This window comes from Artibeus jamaicensis, unplaced genomic scaffold (genome assembly GCF_021234435.1).
Source record: "Artibeus jamaicensis isolate MK-2021 breed Jamaican fruit bat unplaced genomic scaffold, CSHL_Jam_final scaffold_369, whole genome shotgun sequence".
Lineage (NCBI taxonomy): Eukaryota > Metazoa > Chordata > Mammalia > Chiroptera > Phyllostomidae > Artibeus > Artibeus jamaicensis.
In genome coordinates this window covers 149,426-176,034 of record NW_026522042.1, presented here as the reverse complement: position 1 = coordinate 176,034, position 26,609 = coordinate 149,426, and the positions used below count along the sequence as shown (strand labels likewise).

At 52.6% G+C, this 26,609-nt stretch overlaps 1 protein-coding gene across 2 annotated transcripts in view; it reads left to right on the top strand.

Moving 5' to 3' along the window:
* The window catches only part of RAB3C (RAB3C, member RAS oncogene family), an 80,594-nt gene that overhangs the window by 15,320 nt on the left and 38,665 nt on the right, over nt 1-26,609 (top strand). For both annotated transcript variants that reach the window (XM_053657421.1, XM_053657420.1), the window contains exon 3: nt 25,644-25,762. In XM_053657421.1, the coding sequence (XP_053513396.1) occupies nt 25,644-25,762 (119 nt within the window). The remainder of the gene's footprint in view (nt 1-25,643; nt 25,763-26,609) is intronic.

Below are 26,609 nucleotides of genomic sequence, written 5' to 3'. Positions count from 1 at the left end.
TGCAGACAGCTGCCGGCAGGGACCTGTCAGAGGAGGGGCAGCGGGGGTTGTGTGCACGGGCCGAGCAGAGCCCCGAGGGCAAGACAGGGCCCGAGCGTGGACCACAGGGTGAGCTTGCAAGGTCTGTCTGCCTCGCTGTGTTTTAGAAACCAGCCTTTGTTTGCAGACTGTTCCCAGCAGAGCTTCAGTCAAGTGTTTTCTGCCTGCTGTTTGTCAGATCCTTATGGTCCCCGTCTGGCTGTCTGTCTGGGCAGGGGTGGATGTAGGGCATTGCGGGGACCTGAAGCGTTTACAGTTCGGTGGTCCTCTTTAAGAAACAGGACACAGAAACACCTTACTTTTGCCAAAGGCACAAAAGCAGATGACCATGTGAACACTTGGCTGGGGCCCTCGGAGGGAACCTGAGCTTCATCTTCAGCGAGCTTCACAATCAGCTGTCATGGCGTTTGTCCTGCACGTCCGTAGGGACTGCGGACACTGGGTGCTGAGAGGCAGCAGCAGCTGGTGCGGGGGGAGAGGTGTGTGCATGGGCAGTGAGCACGGGGGTGTCAGGACGGTACACAGAGAGGGAAGCCGGGCCGCAGGCTGGGTCCCGGGGCTCACAGCCTGCCTCTCTCGGTCTCAGTCACTGACCTTGAACTCAGCTAAATAAAACCAGGCTGGCGTTCTGTGGTTCTTATGCTCCAGGTACAGTGTGTATGCTCATAGGTGTGGAGTCACGCGGCCTCTGGTGAACCCGAGACAGATGCTGTTCTTACCCCCCATTCCCAGATCAGAAGACTGAGGCTCAGAGAGTGAAGGAGGCGGGCGGGCGCTCAAGCCCGCCTGGCGCGGGGCCTCTTCTCTGCACGCAGCTGCTCGCTCGCTCTCGGTTGCTGCTTTTTCAGTGCTTGCTCTGGGCCAGCCACCGAGCACACTTTATTTTTAACACTTATAACAACCTTGAAATGTATTACTATGGCTTTTTTTAAAGACATGAGGAAACCAAGACACAGAGTGGCTAAGTAATTTCCTCCTGGTTATGTAGCTCCCTTACTGCCTTCGTAGTAACTTTGAACTCCGAACTCTCCAACTAAACGGGCCAGGAAATAGCCTGCAAGCAGTGGAGAAGGATGTTTTCCCAGTAACACGCCGCCTCCCACCCGGATGGATGCATCTCGGGGTCCCAGTGGTCTCTCTCCTCCCGGACTTTCCACCTGGCTGCGGCTCCCACACCTACTAAAACGGGGATTTCAACCTTCGGCCGCAGAGAACGGAAATTCTCAGTGAAGTTCCAAATAACTGTAGGTTTAAATGGATCAAGATTTAAACAAAGAAATACTTTAATGACAGTCTCATTTCCTTCCTTTGGGGGCAGCCGGCGGAGAATGTGAAGAGCAGGCCAGTCGCCTCCCTGTGGGGTCTGTCAGTACGAGCCCCCGGGGGCCGAGCCCCTCAGGGCCAGCATTAGGGCTCCTGCCACCGCGGGCTCAGTGTGACCCCCCCTTCACCTTCCCTGGGCCTTCCCGTCCAGCTCTACTTTATTTCTGCCCCACTGTTTGTGAGAGAAGCTGACTGTAGTCGACGAGTTAGCAGGAAAACGGCTCCATGAGACTGAGAGTTTTCTCCTTGACGTGCAGGGGCTGCCTTGGCTCCCAGGGCCCGTGCGGGTTGGACCGGAGGCCCCCCGCTCTGCGTGTGCGGTCGGCTCCCCTCACTAACAGGACGATGCTGTCGTGAAAACGGGCCCGGGAGCCAGACTGCGGGGTTCAGACTGTCTCTCCGACCAGCAGCGTCCTGGGAAACTGGGCAAGTTAGTTCACGTCTCGTGCCTCAGTCTTTCTGTCTGTGAACTGGGAATAATAGTGCTTTGCTTGTAGTCTTTTCGTAAACATTAAGTAAAACATTTATAAAGTACTTAGTGTAGTATCTGACACACAGTGTGTGCTCAATTTTTATTTCCCTCAGCCTCTTGCATTTCAAGGTGCTGACCTCACCTACCTAACTCTGCACTTTCTGCGGCAGCAGCTAGACTTTTGGGGGCACAAGCTGCCAGTTCCAAGGTCAACAGACACCTATATGCAGAGGTTGGTTGTGGTGTCCTGACATGATAGTGGCGTGTACACGCTTATTGACAAGGGACCTGGGTTCCTCTCACTGGCTGCTGGTGCGTGTTGGTGTGCCCGGGCCACCAGCGGTGCTTGGTGGCTAGACAGAGCCCTCCACTGCCCCGCAGAGCTAGTCACGAGGGCAGCTTGCTCACCGGGTGCTCACAGAGCTGATGCCCCGCAGTGTGGCGGGCAGTTACACACCATCGCCGCACCCAGGAGAGCCGCTGTCGCTGTGCTCCCTCAAACCAGAGCGAGGGAGGGAGCGCAGCGTCTGTCCCGCTGGGAAATGCTCCTCGTCTCTGTTTGGTGGCTCTGGCCCGCCCTCCGTGTCTGCTCCGCTGGCACCGACTTGGCCAGTCCTGCACACTCGGGCCACATGGATGGGAGAGCAGGCGTGGCCCTCAGTTGACACAGATCACTTCGCTCCACCCACAGGTGGACGATGGACACGCCTTCAAGGAGTTTACCATATCGGACATAATCTTAGAAAGTCTGTGAAGTGTCAGGCACCAAAGCGTAGTGTAAACTAAGAATAAAAGAACAAAGGAGACGTAAAATTAGAAAAAATCGATGTGGGTACGAGGACTAACAGGGTTTGGGGAGGAGTCACTGCAGGTAATTCAGAAGTTTAACAACTTTACAAAGGGGTATGCAGGGTTTGGGGACGCAGTCAGGGCGGAGTGGACCCTGGGGACAGAGGGAATGGGGACAGCAGGGTGGGGGCGGGGGCGGGTGTGGGAGTCGCTGCCACGCAGCCCCAGGCAGAGAGCAAAGGCCGCTCCCGCCAGGCCTGACCCAGCAGGGCCAGGGCCCGTCAGGTGGGCGGAAGAGGGGACGGTTTCAGGTGCCACCTGACTGGGGGCCCAAGGCTCGGGATGCTGGAGGTGGGTCACTGAATCAGGATCCTTTGTGAAGCGTCAGGGTGTGAGTGGCCTTCCCCTGTGGTCCCAGGTCTTCGTCAAGTCCTGACCCTGGTGGCACATTATGACAGAATTATCACGTGCTTCCAGGCTGCCGCAGAGACCGGTCCCGGTTCCCGCAGGGCTGGCCAGCAGTGGGCTGGCTTCGTGGGCTGGAGACACTGCGGGGTGGGTGGCTGGTCTCCTTGGAAGGACACACAGTTCAGGTTGTGGCGGTCGTCCCGGTGTCTGTCTGTAAGTGGAGGCAGCTGTCCTGAGACCAGGGACAGAAGCAGCCCCGGGAGAAATGGTGGGTTTGGTGCCCGATAGTTTGATTCTGGGCAACTTAGTCAACTCTGTTATGTCTGGGTTTCATTTTCTCTCAAATAAGAATAACAGTCGCCTCGCAGGCTTGTTTTGAAGAACAACGTAATCTACGCAGTGTGCCTTGAACACATTGCTCATAGATTTCTGACCGATTTATACCCTCAAAAACCACCGAGTACCCCAAAGAGCATGCGTGTTGTGGGTTGTGTCATTGATAGTTACTGTGTTAGAAATTAAAACTGGCAAAAGTGAACATTAATTTATTGAAAAATAGCACATCACGTGTAAACATGAATTATACATAAAGAGACCCCTTAATTATGATGCATTACATCCCAAAACGCTCATCGTAAATTGAAAATATCGGAAGTGGAAAGCGGACTTGGTGCACCTCACCCACCGAACTTCACAGCTTGGCCTCTCCTCCCGCAAACGTGCTCAGAACACAACAGCCAACGATGCTGGCCACACAGTGCCCTGGGCAGTGCCCCCCGATCGCAGGGCCGATGACCAACCCGAGGGGCTGCCACACTGAATTACTGGCCTGGGACAGGATCCAAATCCAAAAAAGTACGGTCTCTCCTGAATGTGTAACACTTTCTCACCATTGTCAGATCGTAAGTCAGGACCATCTGTACTTTTATGAAAAATAAGTGCATTTTTAAAAACAAGCAATAAGAGCAGTGAGAAGAGTGGTCCTGTTGTATTTTTGCAAATCTCTTTGACATTTTCCAGAGGAGGACAGCTGGGTTTTCCAGTCTCCTTCCTCAGTTTGTTGCCTGGGAGCCTCTGGGAGCCCCCGCCCAGGGGAGAGGGAGGCGAGGAGGGCACGCGGCAGCAGCTCCGACCTCGTGAGTGTGTGGGACCCAGACCGCGGCCCCCGCCCCCCGTCAGTGGCCAACAGCGAGCCCAGGAGATGAGGTGCTGCTGGCACGTCTGAGGGGCACGTCTCTGTGGACGGGGGCCGCCTGGTGCCCAGGGCTGGCAGGTACGGGCAGGAGACCTGGGGACAGCTGGCTTCCCAGAGGCCAGGTCTGAGGCGCACGCCTCCGCCAACACAGGTGACGCAGGGGGAGCACTCGGGTTCCAGCCGTATCCCAACGAGAGGATGAGCCAGTGGAGCACAGACACACACCTTCTACCTGTTTGTTACCGACAGTGCAGTAGCGGCAAGTGCAGAGGGGTAGCCTGCGCCCCTGGGCTGGCGTCCCCCTCGGCCTGAGGGAGGAGTGGACTTGGGGGTCCCCGCAGGCCTCTGACTTCTGCTGCCGGAGCACAGCCTCGGGGTGGCCTGTCCTGTAGAGCAGCTGGGGGCAGGGTGCCTGTGCTGGCCCTGCTCCTCACCCCTCCCCGTTGCCTCCCCCACCCCCACCCGTCACCCCAAGACCAGCCAGGGCCCCACTTCCCACGTTGCTAGGTTGCCCCCAGTCCCTTCTTCTCCCAAGGGCTCCCTGGTTCCAGGACACCGCGGTCTGGGGTCTGGAGCACCCACCCCCCTCCCCATTTGAGCGCCGAGTGTCGTGAACTCGGAGCAGAAAGTCCTAGCAGTCCCTCCGTCACGGCCGGGAGAGCTGTTTCCTGGGAACCGACATCAGAGGCCCGAGTCTTGGTGGCAGGACCAGGCTTGTTCATCCCAGTGGCCCTGGGGTCCTCCCGGCCCCAGGCTGTACCCCGAGGTGTTCACCTCTCTGACTGGGTCCTTGCTGTTACCGCCTTTTCCCACACAGAAGGGAAACTTCAGTGACCCCCCAGTAGGTCAGGAAGGCGGCCACGAGGCAGCGTGACCGGTGGGCTGGTGGTGCGCAGAGCCCGGGCCCTGCTGTGGGAGCCACAGGAAGTGACGGGAGGGGACACGCGTTTCATTCTGTGAACGGTTGTGTGACTGGTTGTCTGACTTACCAGCACTTTGGGGATGGACTGAACGGAGGCACGGGAAGTGTCTGAGCCGGGAAGGCGGCAGGGGAGCACAGGGCACGTGGCGGCACATTAACGATCTCGCTGCCACGTCCCTGACTCAGGTGGTGGCAACAACCACTCTTGCTTTCTACCCCAGTGAAGCGACAGAGACAAGGAGAGCGGGAGAGGCGCCTGGAAGCTTCTCTGGTGCTGAAGGGAAGCCCCAGGCCCCCAGTGGCAGGGCCGCGTCTCTCCTGCCGAACCTCATACAGTCTCAGAACTTGAGAAACTCAGGCACCAAAGCAGGCGGATGGGAAGGACACAGTCCGCCAATTGGCCGGTCGTTGGGCCGGACGACAGTGGGGCTGAGAGGCTGACGGAGTGATGGGTGAGAACTAGTCCTGGTTGTGACGCAAACGGAACTTGAGGAGAGGACTGACTTCAGGAAAACCCAAAAGGCACACGAGGAGTCGACAGTACTTCCCTCAGTAGTGAAAAGGCCACGGTCTGTAAAACAGGCCTTTCATTGAACGGAAGCTCGTGCTCTTTGGCTGTGTCTTCGGTGTGAAGAGCAGGAAGTTGGTATAAAGGTGCCACTGAGCTCAAGGCCCTCTGTTAGGAAGGAGGCCGATAGGTAAACTCTGAAACTGACCAAGCAAACAGCAGGAAAAACATATTTACTGGGAAATAGGGGCACTAAGGTTGAGGTTGCACGGAGTGTTGGGGGCCTTGGACGGATGTGAATTTCCCTGATGTGCTTTTTAAACTAGGTGTGCGCATTACTATGATCAAAGTGAACGTTTGCTGAGATCAGGGGCAAAGGTCGAGGGGAGGGTGGGGGATTGGGTCAGAGAGAGCAGCACAGAGCAGAGGAAGGACAGACTCACCACCCCACCCAGGTACCTCGTAGCGATTATGAACGCTGCCCGCCACAGGCTGCCTTTTAGTAAGAGCTCGTTGAATGCATTTCTTTCAGTCCTTTACTGTCTCATACATTAGGCCAACTATGTCACTGTACTCAGTTAACGATGAAAGCCACGCTGAAGAACTTAAGTGAGCGGGCCGACCCACACCAGATACGGGGCTCCAGGACCCCAGCCCATCACGGGCAGAGAGTCGGAGGCCGGCCCAGGACTGCAGTGATGTGACCGGCAGTGCGGAGACCACAGATAAGGTTTTCCAGTTTTCAGTTCTCACGGTGCCTTATTGCAGTGCCTCTCGGGGCCGAATCGCCACCTGAAGAGAAGGGGGAGGAGGGAGAGTGGCTGGGGAGCAGCAGGTCGTGGAAGGAAAACTCGGAGGGAAGAGGACGACACCGAGGGCTTTCATAAGCCGGGGAGAAAGAAGGGGTGAGTGGAAGCAGTGGAGGGGCAGGGAACGACTTGGCAGCATTTTCTTCATCTTCACTGATGTCATCAGCAAAGCGAAATTGTCCTCATAAGCCACACGGATGCTCTTGCTTGTGTCCTGTGGGTGTGCTCATTTCCTGCCACTAAAGCTGCACATGCTGCAGGCCAGTGGGGTGCAGGCAGCTGGAGAACGTCCTCATGACAGGCTGATCGGAGTGAATCCTGTGTTTGAAACGTCCACGAAATTCTCAGAACAAGGACAGGGGAGAAGGAGGGAGCAGGACCCACCAGGTACCGTCAGGTCGTTGACGTCCTGTCTCCCTCGGGGGTTGACTCTCCGGGCTCTGGGCTGCGGGGCAGGGTGTAGGTTTTCGATGGATGTCACTGGAGTGGAACAGAATCACACAGCGTTTCTTCTTCCCAATTCCTATTTCCATTCTAAAGTTGGAGATCGTACTGGATGGTTTTTGCTTAAGAGCTTAATCCTAGCGCTCGTGCGCCAGGGATGCTATCTGGACATGACAGGCCTGGGGAAACCAAGTCAGCCACCGGGCAACTGAAGTGAAGGTGGCTGTGGTGCCCGAACCCTCCGGCCCGGCCGTCTGTTGAACACAGACAGGTAAGTTACGTCTGTACTTACGTGCACAAGGTCAAAGGCACTCAGCAGTAGTGTGATCATTGCTGAGTTGCCCTTAAATGTTTCCTTTTTAGGTCTAATTAACAAAAATATCAACAGTTAGTCCTGTTATGACCTATGAGTTCTGTTGCTGTTTGTGTGTCTCTTCCTTGTTCTGCTCCTCTGATTTTCATCCTCCCCTGCCCCCGCCACACACACACAGAAAGTAACTCTTAGGGCCGCCCTCCTGCTCAAACGGGCACGGGAGGGGGCCGCTCAGCAACACTGTGCATCTGGAGACACGTTTGTGAGTAACAGGGTCGGCCCCTGACCCTTGTACGTGGCCCTGTGGCCACTGGCCGTCAGCTGGAGGAGAGCAGAGGCCTCGGTGCTACGGCCCATTGTTATACGCGTCTAATAACCATTAAAATAGAGTTTTTTTAAATCAGTTTTAAGTCTCCAAGTGATGTCTTTCAGGGAGCTGTAGCTGACAGCTTTCCCACCCACCCTGTGCCTTGTGGGGACAATGACAAGACCTATTTTCTTGGGGGTTTACTGGGAAGAGGGACCTTCTCCCGTCTTTCATGAGATGAAGAATTCTAGAAGCAGTGGCGGGTTATTTGCTCCACCCACTATAACCAAAATAACCTGCTGTCTTCACAAAATGTGCACCCACCCCGAGTCGTACTTATGCCAAGTCTTAGAAGAGAGGGATTCGTGCCAAAAGTCATTTTAAATCTAGTGCTGTTTCCTGTTTATAGCGGGGGTGGGGCAAGTGGTTCTTTAAGTTGGATTCTTCTCGACACTGTCTCTTTTTGGATATGAATTAGCTAGAATCATACTAAAATGAAGTTAACAAATTCTGAACTAAAAAAAAAACACACAGTGAAACTAATTGGAAGTAAATAAAACTCAGTAAACATTTCAGAATTAATATGCTTGGTGGGGTAGTTAACATTATTTTGTACGTCTAGAAAATGTTAATTATGTGAATGTAAGGAAACTCCACCTAAGAAGTCCTGGTCTAGATGAATGTGGCAGAAGTTGAGATACAAGGCAAAAGATAAGAAAATCCAACTGAGCCAGAAAAAAATAAGGCATAGGTTACATTTAATATAATGAGTCTGACCTGGATGTTAATGTAGACAATCCTACGTTAAGGTAAACTCCAAACGAACTTGAGAGGACACAGCACGTTGATGGCCTTGGTCCCCTTCCTAGTTACCAATGTGCAATTTTGTGTCCTTCAGCCTATGAACCACAGGACTTTTACCACTGAAAGCATCTCTGTTTTAAGTTGCTGAGTTGGCTTTGCTAAGGTTCTGTAGGTTTATAATCTCTGTTGATTTCAGCTTCTCTCAGCGACCAGCCACCTCTGACACTCACCGAATGTGCTGTTCCCAACATGTCAACTATGTTAATTAATTCTTGCAAACACTTTGAAAAAGCCAGAATTTTTTCTATAGAAATGACAAAAATCCTTTTCCATTTTTTAAATTAAATCATTTTTAATTGTCATTGTTGCAGCTGTCCCACTGTTTCCCCCTTTGCCCTCCTCTGCCACCCCACCCTCCATTTCCACAGTCAGTCCCCACCCTGTGGTCCACGCCCACGGGTCATTCATACCTGCTCTTTGTCTAGGCCCTTCCCCCTCTCCCCACCCTCTCCCCCCACCTCTGCCGGCTGTCAGTCTGTTCCTGGTTCCCCGGGGTTCCTAGCGGGAGACCCGGTGCCAGGCCAGCACCGAGAACTGGTCCAGCCTCAGGGTGTTGGCGTCCCCGACCTGGGCAGCAGACAGGACAGCACCCGGCTGCCTGGAGCTCGGCCGTTCCATTTGTAAGAGATTATCACGTACGAAGTTTTTGTAACTTCCCTTGAGACTCAGATCTAGTAAATGCTGACCTTTCACAACCAGTTAATTTCTTTTAGACAAATGAAACGCACACTGAGAATCCGTCATGTGCTAAGTGCTGGATTTCTGCGTTTGGAAGTCCCAGTCCTTGGCGTCAGCCGCCCGTGGCAGTGTTCACGGCCACGTGAATGGCGCGTGCCTGCTCCTCCACCAGATAATAGTCTGCTTTTAATTTTTGATTCATGAGTCTTTCAATAGATGGCTATTTTTCTTTATTATCTAATTTTTATATATCCACGTTGCGACAGAATTTTAAAATCATGAAAATGGCAGCAGAGCTAAAAGCATGAAGAGGGCTTGAATGTGCGTTTCCTTTCCTCGTACAACATTTGAGGACGCGCTGTGACTCCCCTGAGCACTTTGCAGGGCCGGGCCATCAGGTTCGCCCAGGACAGGGGCAGGAAAGATCAAGATCAAGTGGGGGGCGCCAGGGCTTACGGGCCAGGCAGATGGAGGCAACACCGTGGCGTGACTCTGTTTTGGACACCCGCCCCCAGCTGCCCGCGGAAGGGCTCTGGGGCAGCGGCCGCCGTGCGTCAGGATTCAGCAGAAACCTTTGCTTATCGAAATCTATGGTCAAATCAAAATGGATTTGTAAAGAAGAGTCTGTTTGGTCTGATGGGCTTGGCTGCTGTCTGGTTGAAAGCTGGGACCGCGCCGTGTGGGTGTGGGGTGGTCTCCGTGTCCACAGGTTCTCCTGGCCGTGCCGACGAGGGTCAGGGCTGCCCCCATCCCAGCCACGGGGCCCCATTGTGCGCCATGCGGGCCACGGCCCCCGTGACTGGCAGACCGCCACAGCTGCAGAGTCAGTGTGACTGGGGAACAGGGTGTCCGGGCGAGGTCACGACATGGTTTCATTTTTTATTCGAACAAAGCCCTTGTGATTTTTACCCTGTTCAGAGCCAGTAGATCTATGAGTTATGGTTTACCTTTCTTACTTCCTTCACTTTTCAACATTTATCCCATTTCAATTGTTAACAACTGCATCTCTGCTCCTCGCCCCCACCCAGGGGCTGGGGGTTGCGCCCTGTGCCCTCCCTCGCCCCTTCTGCTCCACGCCACGTCCGGTGCCGGGGCCTCCGGGGGCTCTTCACCCGCCTCCCGGTTCACTCACTCGACCCCTCACGGGACCCTCCGAGCACCTGCCAGGTGCCAGGTGCTCTTCCTGGAGCGGACGTGGGCACCGGGTGCACAGGACAGGCGGGCACCTGCCCCGTTGGGTTTGCCTTCTGGTCCAGAGAGACAGAGAGCTGCCCAGTGGGAAACACGCGTGTTCACATGGGGCTGTGCCCCGGGGGCTGTGGAGGCGGGGATGTGGGAGTGGGGTCCGCTTCCGATGCGTGTAGAAGGCGGGGCGTGGAGCCTGGGCGGGGCCGCCCGTGAGGCTCTGGGGAAGGGCAGGGCACGGTCTTCACTCTGCTGGGAGCGCGGCGGCCACTGGACCGTGCCGTCCGCCTGGCGGGAATGAAGGGGGGGAGGGAAGGGGCAGCCGAGCCACACCAGGTGGGTTCTTACGGGTCCTACCCGAGAGTGTGGGCTGTGCTTCGGTTCAGTGGGGAGGTGTGGAGGGTTGTCAGCTGGGGGTGAACATATCGTACGATTGCTTCCACGTGTCTTCGTAAATGAACTGAGGGTCCTTCCTCCAAATAGAGAAGAGCTTTAACGAGCGCAGAGTACTGGGGACATACAGATGGGGTATCTGCTCGGTGCGTGATGTCCCCAGGAAAGGAGCGTGGAAGGGAGGAAGAGACGGCCTCTGTGGAAGCTTGGCATTGACAGAGGCTGGGAAACCAGCCCACACCGGTTAGCAGCCTTTAAACACACTGATTCCGAGCTCTAGCTGGAAGGAGGGGCCCTCTCAGAACAAAATGTCTCTAGGGGACCAGACAGCTCCTGGCAGGTGGGGTGGGACTGACTTGTGCCCAGAACATGACCCCCAGGAGACACCCAGTGGCAAGTCAGCTCAAAGCGTGGAGCCGAGTTTTTGTACAATGTCGTGATGGACTAGATTTTACCTACTCTCTGCGCACGTGCACCGTCACTGGGACAGCACTTCAGATCTGACCAGTGTGAGGGACTGGCTGTCTTGTTCTTTGTCACAAAGCACTCACGCCCCTCCTCTCATCATGAGATGGGACTGTGTTCCAAGTGGACGGGCGCAAACCCACTGCTGTTTAGGGGAAAGGCGTCACCTGCAGTTGTACGGGGATGCCTTTCCAAGACCCCAAACACCCAGGGCGAGCATGTGTGCCATTCCCACAAAACAGAGTCCTGGGTCACAGCCAGCATGACAAGAGTTCCACATGTCAGACACTTAAAAACCCAAAGAATGTGCAGTACACTCACCAGAGAACCAGGTTGTATGTAATGTGACCACATCCCCAAATACAGACACTTGCCTTCTGTTTGCAGGGTTTATAAACTCTGAGGTTAAGTAGCAGAATATCCAATATGTGCTTAAATGTTTGGATAATGCATTTGTCAAAACCACAAGGAAGGGAGGTACCGTTTATCAGAAATGTGAGGGTATGTTTGCTAGCTGGAAGGTACAGTCCAGGGAAGGAGGAGGATGGGGCTGACGTTGTGTCTGGGAAGCACCGTGAGCTCGGGCAGGTGCGGGCTCCACTGTGGGGCAGGGCTGAAGCTGAGCCTTCGGCGCAAGTGGGCAGCTGTGTGGCAATCTGAACACGATTCCTTTGTTCTGTGTCATTCCCATTGCAGCGGACACTGAGGTGACAGAGAGTCTGTTCAGATGGAAGTGAGCACAGCCAGCCTGCAAACAGTCCCCCTTTGTCACCAGTGTTCAGTGGGGCTTTCCCCAGGACATGATATAATACATTACATGATGTATGAAATTGCATGCACTGCCTGTTCGTATGTGTAAAAACTAACACAGAAACCTACCCAGGAGAACAGTGATGACACCTGCCGAGTGCGAGGCTCTGCTGCTGGCCTCACGGGCTCTGGGGCCTTCCCAGGCCCCGGTCGCAGCCCTGAAGCTTTTCTGACCGTGACCCACAAGACAAGAAGTATCTGTCTGTGCATCGCACCCCCGCCCACGGACACACACTGAAGTCCGCCCCGAAGGCGCCTGTGTGATGTGCGCAGTTATCTCCTGTCACATCCTGTGGATTTTCAAAATGCTGATCACGGCCTGCTTCACAGACTTCCTGTTCCCCGCTGGGCTGCAGCCACACGTGACTGTGTCCCTGCTGTTTGGGTCCCATGTGCCCCCGTGCAGGCAGACTGCGCGGAGACCTCAGACGGACCCCCCAGCCCCCCGCCCCTAGGCCGCCCTCCTGCTGCAGAGCCCACCCCCAGCCTGCTGCCCGGAGAAGCCCCCCCATTGCCCCCAGCAGCGGCAGTCCACCCGACCGTGTGAAAGAGACCTGACTGTTGTGTGTTCATTCAGGTCACTATACAAAGAAGGAAAGTCAGAAGAGGAAGGAACCTCGCTGAAGTCTCAGGTGAGACCGAGACAGGACAGCTGGTTGCCCAGAGAGAAGCCCTGACCCCCAGTCTGAAGCCCCACCTGCCCCTTCTGCAGGTGGAAGCGGGCTTTGCTGAGGGGCTGGGTCGCTGCTTCTGAGTCGTGGTTTCTCCCCAGGAAGAATTTTAATCCTTGCCTGTTTACTTTGTAATGACACATCCTGAATCCAGTTTCCTTAAAAAAATCACATTTTGTTGTTTAAAGAGAAACACGTCTGGCTTTCGTGTAATTTTGAGAACTGCGGAGGCATGAAATCTTTGTTAACGGCGCGTGGCGGGAGCCGGCACGCAGTCTGTGGTCCACGCCTCTCAAGTCCGCCTGCAGGGTAAGACGGAGCCGCGAGAGCGCCACACGGAAGGACCCTGGTGGGGCGAACTGCCCGACGTGACGTGTTTCCAGGACAGAAGAACATCTCCGATTAGTGAGATAAAAAGTAACCTGAATAGCTGAATGTGACCTCAAGCACAGAATTCTCCAAAGCACCGAGAATCTCACAGTGAAGGGGCCACACTGAAGCAGCCGGGCGCGACGCCCCTTGTCCTGCAGTCGGAAAGGACAGAACAGTGGTGGCTCCCCAGCACGGGAGGCGGCGGGCGGGCCGACAAGCACCTTCTGGGGACCTGCCGGTGCACAGCTGCACTTACCCTCCACGTCGCACGAGCTAACGGCCAGATGAAAGCAAAAGAAACAGCGCCGGGCAGGCAAACTGTGCTGAGTGTATCTGCTGCTGAAATTCTGCTCCGTTCCAGAACTGTCCTGAAGAAGGCACTTCTACTTCATCTGAATTATTTTGGTCGCCGTACTTTAGAAGTCTGAAGGGGGCAGTTCTTCCTCCGTGGCCCCCCGGAACCTCCATCCACTCTCTGGGTGGGCCCCGGCTCCAGCGTGAATTAGGAGGGACCTGCTGTGCAGGTGCCGGGCTGGGCTCGGCGTTGATTGGCTGTGCACACAGTTTTCGGCCGTGTTCGCTATTGATCTCATGCCGTCCATCCCACCTCGAGAGCCCGTGGTGCCCAGTCCCAGCGGCTCCGTTGCCTCATTTCCCAGGTGGCAGGTCAGCGCGAGTAACACTGCAGCGCATGTTCAGAGTCGAGGTCACTGAAGCAAAGGTCATCAGTTACTGCGATGCTTTGGTTTTTCCCTTGTTCTTCAGTGTTCTTCTAACTATCTGGTTACTTATGACATCATGTGAAGTGAAAAGATGTTTCTTTAGGAATCTCTGCTCTCAAAATACTTTCAGAATAAAAACGCTGGTGAAGTAATGGTGTCCCATATCGGGGGTTTTATGTCCCTGTTTTCTGAGTAAGTGAAGCAGCCTTGCTCTTTGGGAGGTGCTTTCACCGTGGACGCCGGAGGGCCGAGTTCAGTCCCACGCTACGGTCCTTCGCAACATGACCACCAGGGACAGTCACTGCAAATCTTAAAAATGCTGATAAAGAGTTTGACATCAGTCCTGGCTGGTGTAGCTCAGTGGATTGAGTGCAGTCCTTCAACCCAGAGGATCATGGTTCGATTCCCAGTCAGGGCACACGCCTGGGTTGCAGGCCAGTTCCCAGCAGGGGACGCACGAGAGGCAACCACACATTGATGTTTCTCTCCCTCTCTCCTTCCCTTCCCCTCTAAAGATAAATAAATAAAATTTTAAAAAAGAGTTTGACATCATGACATTTGGATTTTTATTTATTAGAAAGAGGGGGAAAGGTGCTTGAGGTCAGACTCCGAGGTAAAATGAGTGTGCGTTCGGTGGACGTGAGTGAGGTTAAAGGAGTCTTCCCTCCGAGGGAGCCCGGCTTCGGACTGGGCTCTGGGGGCCGCCCTGGACGCGCCCAGGCCTCCTGCTGGGAGGGCTTCTTGAATACAAGGGCCCTTCTCCAGCACCTGCCGCCCGCTGCCCACTTGCCTCCTCTCTGGCGCCCTCCCTGCTTCTGTCTTTGGAAAAGGGCCTCTGGTTCCTAACCTGATCTAACTTGTTTCAGGAAATGGAGCTAATTAAATTTTCCACGTTAATGTGCTCGTGGCTGCAGCCCATCTTCCCACATCAGGGTGAGGCCACGTCTGGTCCTGGGTTGAACTGCAGGGGCTGCTGTGTGTTCCGTGCCTCCAGGGTGAGAGTGCAACCCTGTGGTTCTGAGTGTGTCTCTGATGGTTTCAGGGGGGTTTGGGGCATTGTGTAAAAATAGAAGTTAAAATAATGCCATGCCAACAATTACTGAGTGATCTAGAAAATACATGTAAAGGAGATAACAAGTTAGAAACATTTTTGCTTAAAGAGCAGCTCACCGCCTTGAATGGCAAGCTTTGCCATCTCACTCATCGAGAAAAAAAGTGGTCAGTTCCAGCCACAAGTCGTGAGACGATAAATAGTCTTGGAAGGAGAGGCAGAGCACTGCCCAAATAAGCACATTTTTCACTTTTTGCTTTGGGCATCCACCCCAAATTTATAACTTTATTTATAGATAAATGGCTAATCCTACTTGGGAATCATTGAAACTGATATAACAGGAAAAGCATAACACCAGTAATCAAAAAAAGTTATTGAAAGAAAAAGTAGATTTCCAATATGATGAGAACACTCCCACTTATAGACTGTTGGTTTTAGAGCCCTCTTATTGGAAGTCTCCACCGAGGGCTAAAATCAGACACGTCTAAGACCCGAGCTCCTTGTGCTCCCACAAGTGAGTAAGTTCTCTGCGTCTCTGCAGTCAGCAGAGACATTAGCCTCCCGACCCCTAGTGATTGCAACTTTGACGCCGCCTATGACCGTCATCTCGAAGTCGGGTGGCTGCACACCCCGACCCCTTACAGGACACGTAGGCCTCGTGTGCTGCGTCCTTCACATGGCTCACCCAGCCCAGACCAGGCGATGCTTTTATTAGTGCATTTCTCTGCTTCGTCAAACTCTGCTCACCTGCAGTTTATTTGTAACGTAAGAGAAAGCACCTCCTTCCTTTTGTAAAACCAGAGGCCAAAGCATGACTCCAGTTATCATTTGTTTGCGTATCTTCCCAAGGCAACTTCCAGTTTCATCTGCGTGTCTCCATTTGGTCTTTAATCGCCCTGGAAACTGCATCTCAAAGTCACTCTTCTGGCAGCAGGAAGTTGTGAGGCTCAGAGATTTTTACCTTCCAACTTCAGTGAACTTGAAAGCCCACAGAAGTAATCACATTTCCATATGAGAAAAAAGATGATATTTTAGCAAAGAATGACTACTTTTGAGACCTCTTTACTTCTTGGTCACTCACCATTTTATTTAAAGAGGAGTGGTTAATAATGGTTTGTAGCTTCATTTTTGAAAAAAAATGACATCCAAAAAGTAGGTCTGTCACCCCAATTACTAGATATAATGTGTACAGTAGCATGTACATCAATTGTAATATACCTCATATAAATTTCCACATGCAAACCATAAGCCCGAGCCATAAACATGAAATACTGGAATACAAAGCTCTGCACAGAGGAAAGAAACTTGAGAAGAAAGGGAAGAGCTGTGGAGCCGTGACTGTGACCGTATGACTCGCTGCTGGTGACCGTGTGGCTCGCTGCCGGTGTCCCAGGCCCATGCCGAAGGGGCCACCCGTGTCGGCCCGTCTATCCTCCGCGATGACTGTGGGAACTGGTCTACCAAGATCAGAGCTTTACGCTGAGGAAACCGAGGTGTGGGAGGTGAACTGATTTTTCTAAGGTCACAGACTAGTGATGGAGCCAGAATGTGATCAGAGTCCCCGCCTGTCACTTACCCAACCATCAAACTACCAGTGTCAGAACAACAGGGTGCTTGTAGGGAATGTGAACCCCCCACCAAACCCTGTGAAGGTCAGCTCTGAGCATACAGCACCATGAGAAGGTGCTGGATGTAACTGGTAAATGAGCCAGTCAGAAGGAAGAGGTGTCCTGACCCTTCCCTGGAAGTGAAGGGTCACCCCTCATTGTACTGTCCCTCCAAGACAGCTCTGAGCTGTGTCAGATGCTGTTGCTGTTGGTTCCAAAGGCTAGAAACCCTGACCTGCATCTGTCAGCCGCGTCAGGGAGTCATGGGGTGTAAGGGGTCCCGTGCGTGGTCCATGGGCCCCAGTCCTGCAGCTGCACGGTCACCTGCCTCCCACGCTGGGGATGTGCCAGGGTGAGCGTGGCCTTGGGCAGAACTCGGAACATGTGGAGACCAGGTCTGATCCTGTGAGCACAGCGAGATCCTCGGGCCTGGGCAGGCCCCATGGGAGACATGTCCGTCTGTCCTGCAGGAGGAGAAGGGTCCGTAGATGCCCGGTGTCTGCTCTGACTCACTGGCACCTCCCAGCATAGAGTCTGAGGACCTGGGAAGAAAGATAGATGACCCATAAAAGAAATTTTTGCCTTGAAAATAGAAATGTGAATTGTAGTTGGAATACTAATACCGTCAGAGAAATTTAAGTGCGGGGCCGCCCGGCAGTGTGGCAAACACGCTAAGTCTTTGTGCTCTATTTGTATTGCAGTGATTTCGGTGACTTTTTACTGTGAAAACAGGAGCCAAATGTTGCTTCTGCACAGACTTTGTTTCCCATCAGCAATGCTGCTCTCAGGCCCAGGAACCTTCCCGCTTCAATCTGAAGTGATGACATCGGAGTGTGTTGTGTACTCGCAGCAGGAATGTGCGGTCGCTTCCTGCCCCGCATAGTTCAGTCAGGCTGTCTTCCTTTGGTCCAGAAATTGTGTGGTTGGTTTATTTGCCCTGATTCTAGGAAATTTTCATTTTCCCATCCTAATGGAAGATATAATCCCTAAGTATTGTGTTAGCCAAAAAATCCATTTAGTTTTTTCCATAAAATAAAAGACAGGTTCTTCATTTTAACCAATGAATTCATTGATCTGCATGTTCTGAGTACGTCGCTCTCTCCCACCATTTGCTTCCCGTGGGTGGAGGCCGGGGGGGGCTGCTCCACACCTTCCAGTGCAGGAGACGGCCCACAGCAAGGAGTCGTTTGAACAAAATGTCAGCAGGACCAAGGAATTTCACAGACCACAGACCACTTTAGACACGTTCGATCAGTCACGGCGCCTTCTCCACACACTGCACAAATCTCTTTGTTTTTGCATTTCAGTCCCATTTTTACCTTTCTTGAAATAGTAAAGCATAATACACTGGAAACATTGCACATTTCCTTCCATCTTCAATTTTAAAATGGCTGCACAAAAATTTTGGTGAGCTTTTTTAATGCACCCTGACATGACAGCTATCCCAATACAATCTAACAGAATTGGTTTGAATGAAGTTAAAGACAACCGAACACCACAAGAGCCCTTGTACAGAAAAAAACTAAACAAACTGTTTAGCCAACCCAGTAGAATTCAAGTTGAATGAATTCTGTAGATGTTATTCTAGATTTAGAGTCTATCGAGTCTATTAAATGTGTTTGGCCTCTCTTTCAGACTTTGTTTTCGTTTAATTCTATGGTCCATTTTATCCTTTTCAAAAGCGGCAGCCACAATAACAAGGTTGAAGGGGCCGAGTGCCCACAGGGCCCTCTCCCTCCCGCCTGGCCCCTCCGCCTTCCCAGAGGCCCTAGCAGGGAGCCTTTGAGCGGTTCTTCCCCTGGAGCATCCTGCAGCTTCCCCCCACCCCCCATCCAGGGTGCAGCCTGGCCTCGGTGCAGGTGCCGCAGTGGGGCCTTTCCATCCTCAGAACCTTGCCTGCATCCCCTGCTCACCTCCCCACCTGGCCCTGCGACCCCTCCTGTCTCAGACACCCCACCGTCCAGGCAGCTGCCCCTGCAACCAGCCAACCCTTTGCACGGAGTCTCTGCTGCCTATTATTTTAGGGCAGCAATGAGAGTCCTGTGGAAAAGCAGAGATTTGTGTGAAGCAGAGATTTGATCTGGCGTGGGCATTCTGAGCCGCGTTCTGGGAGAAACTGCCCCCAGCCGTGGCTACCAGCTCCGAGCTGCCCGCCTTTCATTGTTGATGCCCCAGGTTTTGACAGAGTTGAGCAAAATCAAAATCCCACTGGGAAGAAGTATGTCAAAAAGATTAATTAGAAAGAAAGCAAAAATGGCGTCTTTCTCTGCCTTTGTGTTAATCGTTCTTAGAAAACGAAATGAGCAGAGATGCCTTCACCCAGCTTGGCTGTGAATTTTATTCAGGTGTGGGGGGGTTAGATGATGTTTTCTGAAAAATGTCTCCAGTTCCCACGAGCAGAAACACACAGTCCTTAGGGTCTTGCTGGCACTGGGGTCAAAGGCCCCATAAAAGAGCTTTATATGCCTGTCCCCTCCTCCGGGAAAGATGGATCACCATGGCAACGTGGTGAGAAGGAATAGGTCAAGTGTATCCTTGTGCTTCAGGCTTTTTTTTAAAATCAGGCTTCAGTCAGAAGTGGGTGTTATTGTAAAATGAAGATCTGAGCATTTCCACATGAAACAATGGGAGAAGACAATCTGATCAGTAGACCTGCTGGTGTGAGCAGGGTGGATAAAGCCAGGCAGGTGGGAAGACCGGCCCTGTGCACCACAGAGCGGGTTAGAGGCTCATTAACACTCTTCCCCGAAGTGTGCGCTCGAGTCACTGCCGCCTGCACACCTGCCTGCAGACCCCAAACCTATCTTTGCACAAGCTCAGTGGGAAAGGGGGCTATAAATTTTATTTTAACAGGTTAACTGCCAAAAGGGAATAAAGTTCTTATTTCATTCCAAAAATAAATATGCAGCAAGAAAGCATAAAATATTTAAGCATCATGTTTACCTGACTAATTTTAGAAGACTGAATCAGTGCTTCTGTATGCTGCCTGTTTGTGGCAATAAAAAAACTAAATGCAGCTTTGGAGAAAGTAGCACCGGACAAAGGAAGCGACGTGTGGCAGGCAGCACTTTGCCGCTGCTGCGGTCGTGTGGCTCTGTCTCAGCGGACACGGTGACCTTGGTTCCCTGTAACGGCGCCTCGGTCATCCGGAGATGAAGTTCCAACATAAAGCAGTGGACAGTTTTCGTCATTTCAAGCAGTATTGCCCCGTCTTTCTAATAAGCACACGTATACGCATGTGTATCTTTATATCAGCGATTTCAGCCAGTGTGCCTGACTAATTAGTCGGGGCGCTCGTCTGTCTTCCCTTAGGTTGTGAAGTGAGAAAATGACAATGGCCATCTGGTGTGTCTAAGTCAAAGTTATAGCGAGTTTCTGTCAGATTGTCAACAAATCTATTTTTAGCATGCCATAGAGTTTTAGTAATTAGCTTGTGTGCCATGAGATGACAAATGTTGAAAATCGCTGAGCTATTTACATTCATGTATATGAAGATCTACTCCTTTAAAACAACAAGCTGTATCACCTCTGCTTGATTTGAACAGAATTACGGTTACTGAAGTGTAACATATGAATGCCTTTAGCCTAACAGGGGGTGTGAACTCACACGCGACACGCACACAGCCTTCTTCATAAGCTCCTTTAGCTTCCCTATCATCTCCTCCATGAAGCAGCGCACAGATGTGCGGGGGGCCGTGAAAGACCCGCCGTGTTGGCCCTGGTCATCCAGACAGCACACTGGGGTCGGGGACTGAATGAGCTCCCCGGGGCCAGGTCACAAAGCACCACAGACCGGGTGGCTGAACATAACAGAGATGTGTGGACTCGCCGTTCCGGAGGCTGGACATCCTGACCCCAGGTGTTGCCAGGGCCGCACTGTCTCTGTGCTGCACGGGGGTGGGGGCTGGGCCTGTGTCCCAGCTCCGGTGGCTATTGGCAGTCCTTGGTGTCCTCGGCGTCCTCGGCCTATTGAGGCAGCTGTGACATCTCCGCCTCTGTCCTCGGGCAGCCTCTGCACGTCTGTGTCTGTCCTGTTCAGGAGGGGCCCCCGCCCCCCCCCCCCGAAGCAGGGCCCACCCTCAGCCAGCGAGAAGGCCCTATTTCCAAATCAGGCCCTGTTCACGGGTTTGGGGGTTAGGACTATGCCTTTTTGGGGGAACAAACTACAACCCACAACAGTGGATATGAATCAGACAACCACACCTCTGAGCTAATGGTGTGGTATCGATTGCAATTTCAAATTGCTGGCTATACTGTCTGGCTTATTAGAAATTATATTTTTGGAGGACATACAGAACATCCAGAGACACATGAAGAGATGCTCAATGTCGCTAGCTATCAGAGAGATGCAAATTAAAACCACAATGAGATACCACTTTACACCGGTCAGGATGGCTATCATAAACAAAGCAACAAACAACAAATGTTGGAGAGGTTGTGGGGAAAAGGGGTCCTTAGTTCACTGTTGGTGGGATTGCAGACTGGTACAACCATTATGGAAAACAGTATGGAATTTTCTCAGAAAAATAAAAATTGACCTGCCTTTTGACCCAGCAATTCCACTGCTAGGATTATATCCTAAGAATCCTAAAACATCAATATCAAAGAACCTATGCACCACAATGTTCATAGGAGCACAATTTACAATAGCCAAGAGTTGGAAACAACCTAGGTGCCCATCAGTAAATGAATGGATCAAAAAATTGTGGTACATTTACACAATGGAATTCTATGCTGCAGAGAGAAAGAAGGAGCTACTACCTTTTGCAACAACATGGATGGAACTGGAAGGCATTATGCTGAGTGAAATAGGCCAGGTGCTGAAAGACAGATACCACATGGTCTCACCTTTAACAGGAAGCTAAACAACAAAACAAACAAGCAAGCAGAATAAAAAAGCAAAGGCACTGAAATAGAGAACAAGGGGACAGTGACCAGAGGGGAGAGGGAAGGGAAGTTAAGGGGGAAAAGGGGGAGGGATTTGGAGGAACAAATAGGAAGGACACAGGGACGAGAACTAAGGGGGGTGGAAATGGGAGGGAGGTGGGGAGCAAGGGGCGGGGGAGGCTGGGATGGGAGAAATAGACAAAAAAACTGTACTTGAAAAATAACTAAATAAAATTAATTAAAATGAAAAAAGTTATATTTTCACAATTTTATCTAATCTTTTGTAGACATGTAGGGAATATGATATTCTGATTAATGAAATGCTCTATGTGTGGAATTTAAAAATATACAAAAACATATCTAGAATTGATGAAATGAATTAAACATATATCTCACAGTCCCTGACTGGTAATAGGCATTCACTACGTGTTTATTGAATGAAGGAGTGGATGAACGAATCAGTCATTATATAGTCAAGATACTGAGCGTAATTTCACCTCCCTCTGGTAACTCAAAGTAATTCCCCTGGCGAAACGTGGCAGAGAGCAGGTTGAGGGACTTCTCCCTGCTCTGGGCTGAGTGACTCTGGCCAAGGCCGTTCCTCATCTGTGCGCATTTGGTGGATCGCTGGCCCCCGTCTGTGCTGCATCTCATGTGGCCTTTTTCTCATCCTCCCTCTCTGCAGACACCCTCTTTGGGTTACCACGTAGTCTTCCCTTTGATTTATTTAAATTATTTTGCTTAACAGCAACATGGTTTGGTTCGGTTTCTCCAGCTATAGAATTAGCTGCTCGTCACTAGGGTTCTGTCCTTCAATCTGCTTTTCTCTGTGTATTCATTCAGTAAGTGTATTTCGATTGTGGTGACAGCGTTTGCGTTATGTTTCTTCACTAATGGTTATTTCCATTTTTCATTTAATTCAATAGAGAGAGAAGTAACCACCAAAATAACAGCAACAAAATTACAGTGTAACCCAGACCTTACAAACGAAGGCTCTGTCCTCAGTGTTAAAACTGCATCTTACCTCTGCATGACCTCCAGAGGGTTTGGAAGTGCAGGGCATGCAGCTAAAAAATGAAATGTTTATCAAAGAAGAAATTCAAGGCAAGAAGAAAGACAAAAATGCCAAAATTCACCCTGAAACTGCTTTCAGCTACTACCCACCAGGCTGCTGACATGTTCCATTTCACGGTTCTTTTTCTGACAGATACTGAAGGATTTGCTAGCCGAGCCTGTCATACAAGCCAAAACTCTCTTCTAGACACATGAGTGAGAAATCAAAATATTTAAGCCAAGCAGAATGATTTTATTTTTCTTAAAAGAGAGAGATAACTAACTCCATAAAAGAAACTTTTCTTTTAGTCGCATTTTTATTCCTCATTTTCTCTGTGAGAGATGTCCAGTGTGCTTTTCAGTCTCAGAAGCACATGTTCATAGAAAACCAGCCTGTGGCCGCAGTCAGCAGAATCACCTGGGCAGCAGAGCCAGGGTGTGGAGCCTGCTCCCGGGCAGACCGAGAGGCGCGCCGTCGCTGGGTAACCTGTGACCACTCGAGTTTGGCCGCGCAATAAAACGTGCTTTTCTTTCCGTTGTGACCCTCTGTCATCGCTAGTGAGGGTCAGATGCAGTGAAGTGTTTTCCTAACTTCCTCCCCCAGCCCCCCGCGCCCCCCCCCCCGTGTCACCGCAGGGAAAGTGCTCAGGAGTCACTCCGTTTCCGTCCCAGGACGGGGCAGGGCTGGCGTGCTGTCTGCTCCTCCGCCGTGTGCTCTTCCCTCTGGGGGGGCGGGGGGGGGGCGTTTCCTCTGTGTCTCTCACCACCTCCTCCGCCCGGTGCATTTGCTGCTCCCCACCCCCGACAGCTGCCTCCAATTAGATTGTGTTTCTGGGTTTAAATGAGATCAGTGTGGAGGTCCTGCCCTGCTGCGCTGTAAGAGCTACAGTTTCTCTTGAAAGCTGTTTGTCCTGCTGTCTGGGTGACAGGCCACGGCCGTCCCACCCTGTGGTTTCCTGCAGCATTTCCATCACAACGTAAGGAACCTGGGGTTCTGCTTTGTCTGGGTGTGGAACCCACGTGTCTCCTCACAGGGCTTGTCGGTCCTGGGCGTCCTGGGAGAGAGGAGGAGAGAGCGGCGACGTCACTGCTCGGCACCCTGAGGGGACAGACGCCAGGGCCGCCAGCCCCCCTGCGGGCTGTTCCCTCCCACGGAGAGTGGGGGCTGCTGTGCAGAGGGGGCAGCAGGAGTGGGGTCCTCTCCCTGTAAGAACGCAACTCAGTTGATGCCAAAAAGATATTTCACCAGGTGAAAAAGAAAGCCACTTATTTAACAAGAAAAAAAGGCAAATTTATAGATGACTGGAAAACCTGAACTCACCAAATGTGGGAAACTTTTAAAATAGAATGACTACGTGTACGGGTTCTATCTCCCAACGAGCCGAAACACGTCGCGCAGTCTCCGATTAGACCTGGTTTTCCGGACACGGTCCTTGGGCGTCTGCGACCTTCGGCCCCAGCTCACGGCAGGGTGTGCGGTTGGCCGGACCGATCCAGCGCAGACACAAGAACATCCAAATAAGCTCCACATCAGGCTTCTTTCTGCTACTAACTTGGTGTTTGTCTCGGTTACATGCAGTTTATAATTTGCCCATTTACCTCAGATATCAACACTTTCACATTCCTAAACCACCAAGCAAAGTACAAAAAACATTAAATGACAGTCAGGCAGCTTCTGTTTTATAGGCATGAAGTCGTGCAGCTTTGCACCTCTGTTCTTATGCTGGGATCCAACTCTTTTTACAAAACAATTAGCTACTTATGTGCCTGTTTACAAATAATTTGAACAATTAGAATATTTAACATATTCTTTAATGATCTATAATACCGCTTAGTATATTAAAGATATTAAACTTTGCTCTCTGGTAAAATATGAATATATTTCCCACTTTATCATTTGATTTTATGTCATTTCCATTGTATTCACAGCATTTTTCTGTGGTCAAGGAATTGCCCAATTTTCCTGTGGTGACGTCCGTGCCTTTTGTTCCCTGCCACTGGCAGTGTGTGCTCAGAACGTCCTCACTGGCTCTGCTTCCCTTTCGCTGCTTTGGAACCACGTTTTCTTAGTGTCACCTGGTAAAGCCCTTGCAGCCGGCACAGCCTCGTCCCCGCCCCAGTGCAGCCTCTGCCAAAGGTCACGGCCTCAGCAGCTGGCCTGCCTCCCATCCGCTGAGGCTGTGACCTTTGCTTCCCATGCCCGCCCTCTCCCGCAGCCGTTCACTGGTCTTGGATCGCCCTTCTCCGAGCTCCCAGGGGCCATGCTGGCGGCACCTCACCTGCCGTGGGGAGCTGCGAGCAGGCCTGAGGCTCCCCTGTTAGCTCTCGGTGGGTGGGCATTGGCACCCCAGCTGGAGACCCCTGTGGGAGAGGGGCCCACACCCAACCCGACCCTGTCCTCACAGTGAGGCCGGGAGAGGCTGCTCTCCTTTCCATGATGAAGGAGCCTGTTCTCGGGTCACCCGGCACATCGGCTTCCCCTTCGAGGCCTTTTAAGTCTTAGGGCCACCGGGGTGCACGCTGTGGACAAAGGAGGCACCCCGGGGAGAAGGGGGGAGCCGGTCTGGACTGAGGTCAGAAGGAGGACGCTCCTGGAAAAACGGGTTCAAAGCACCTCAAGTCCTGAGAGGGACGTCAGAGCCCCATCCCCCGGGAAAGGGGGAGGCCGGGCTGCCCGGCCCCTGCGGGCGAGGGTGGCCGCACCGGTCAGCGTCTGTGACGGGCACAGGCGGTCTCCGTGCACACCGCGCTCTGCCGCCCGCCTCACGTCAGCCTTGCACCCCCTGTGCCGACCACATTCCTGCACAAGCCCCCCGAGCCCCCCTCTCAGAGCCCCAGCCAGCAGCACACAGACCCACGGGGCCTCGGGCGCAGCCCTCAGAGGAACCAGCAGGAAGGAGCCCCAGGTCTGCGTGGCTCGGACATCTTCCTGCAGAAGGCGTTTCTACCCTCAGGCTCCAGGGAATAAACTGCCACTAGGCCTCTCCGCACACACACCGTCGTCCCCACCTGGACCGGCCCCGGTGCAGACAGTGAGGGCCTGGTGGTCAGCGCACGCTCGCTTCCGGTTGTAAATGATGCAACCGCGTGTTTTCATGTGTATGGTCTTTTTTTATTTTATGTAGCAAGATGCTGCTTAATGGGAGTGAAATATGTACAAAGTGCTCTTTACAAAAAAAAAAAGAGAGAATATTCCTAATTTGCAGAGCTGCCCAGTAAAAATCATTAGGAAAACTGATACTAAAATAGATATGTAGCTACAGGTTGCTAGTACAATTTGGACTCTGTTATGACTGTTTTGGGAACCATTAATCGCTTTCCAAAAGACAGATTGCCTCATTTGTTTCTGTTTTCAGGACACAGCGGGCCAGGAGAGGTACCGCACCATCACCACCGCCTACTACCGAGGGGCCATGGGCTTCGTCCTGATGTACGACGTGACAAACGAGGGCTCCTTCACCGCCGTGCAGGACTGGTGAGTCGGCCCCCGCCATGGCGGCATCCACTCCCGGCTGTTCCTCCTCCTGCCGAGACCCCCCACCCCCCGGTGTGGTGTGTGCGTGTCACACACCCGGGTCTGCACGCCCTTCGTGAAACAGCCGCCATGCTCAGCTCCTTCCTAAGGGCTCGATCGGAAGCGGTGCGGGTGAGTTTTCTCCCTGCCGTTCATCTCGGTGCTCTGCCTCCTGTCGTCCTCATCTCCGTGGGGACCAGCCCATTGCTTTCACGTTTTACACACAAATGATGAACAGCTGGGAAGCTTCCTGGTCCAGCACAGGGATCTAGCAACTGGACCACAGGCCCAGTCTGGCCCATGAACTCAGTGCTGCCCACCACTCGCTTTGTAAATAAAGTTTTATTAGGACACAGCCAGGCTCACTGCCCGGGTCTGGGAGGGACTCCCAGGACAGCAGCAGAGAAGCTGCAGCAGCCCCCAGGGGCCCGGACGCCATTCACAGTAGAAGTTTGCTGACGCTGCGTCCAGACTTGTTTAGTAGTTTTCAGTTTTTCTTTGAATGGAAAGTTTTGGAGGACCGGGACTAAGGGAAAGGTCAAACCAGAACCGTTCCAGCCTCATCAAAGCCTCCCAAAGGCCCTCTGCCGGATGCGCGTGGTCCATACAGGGGCCTCCCCGCCGCAGCTGCGCTCCCGAGCTCAGGCCTGGGTGAGCGGCCGGCTTCTGTGGGAAGAGGTGGCGCTGAGCCGGAGCTCCGGGTGGGTTGGGAAGGCTTGGCGCCGGGTCTGGTAGAGCAGGTGAACCGCGTGGGGACTGGTGGTCGCGGTTAAACTGACATTGGCTCTGCGATGCCTTAGATGCCACG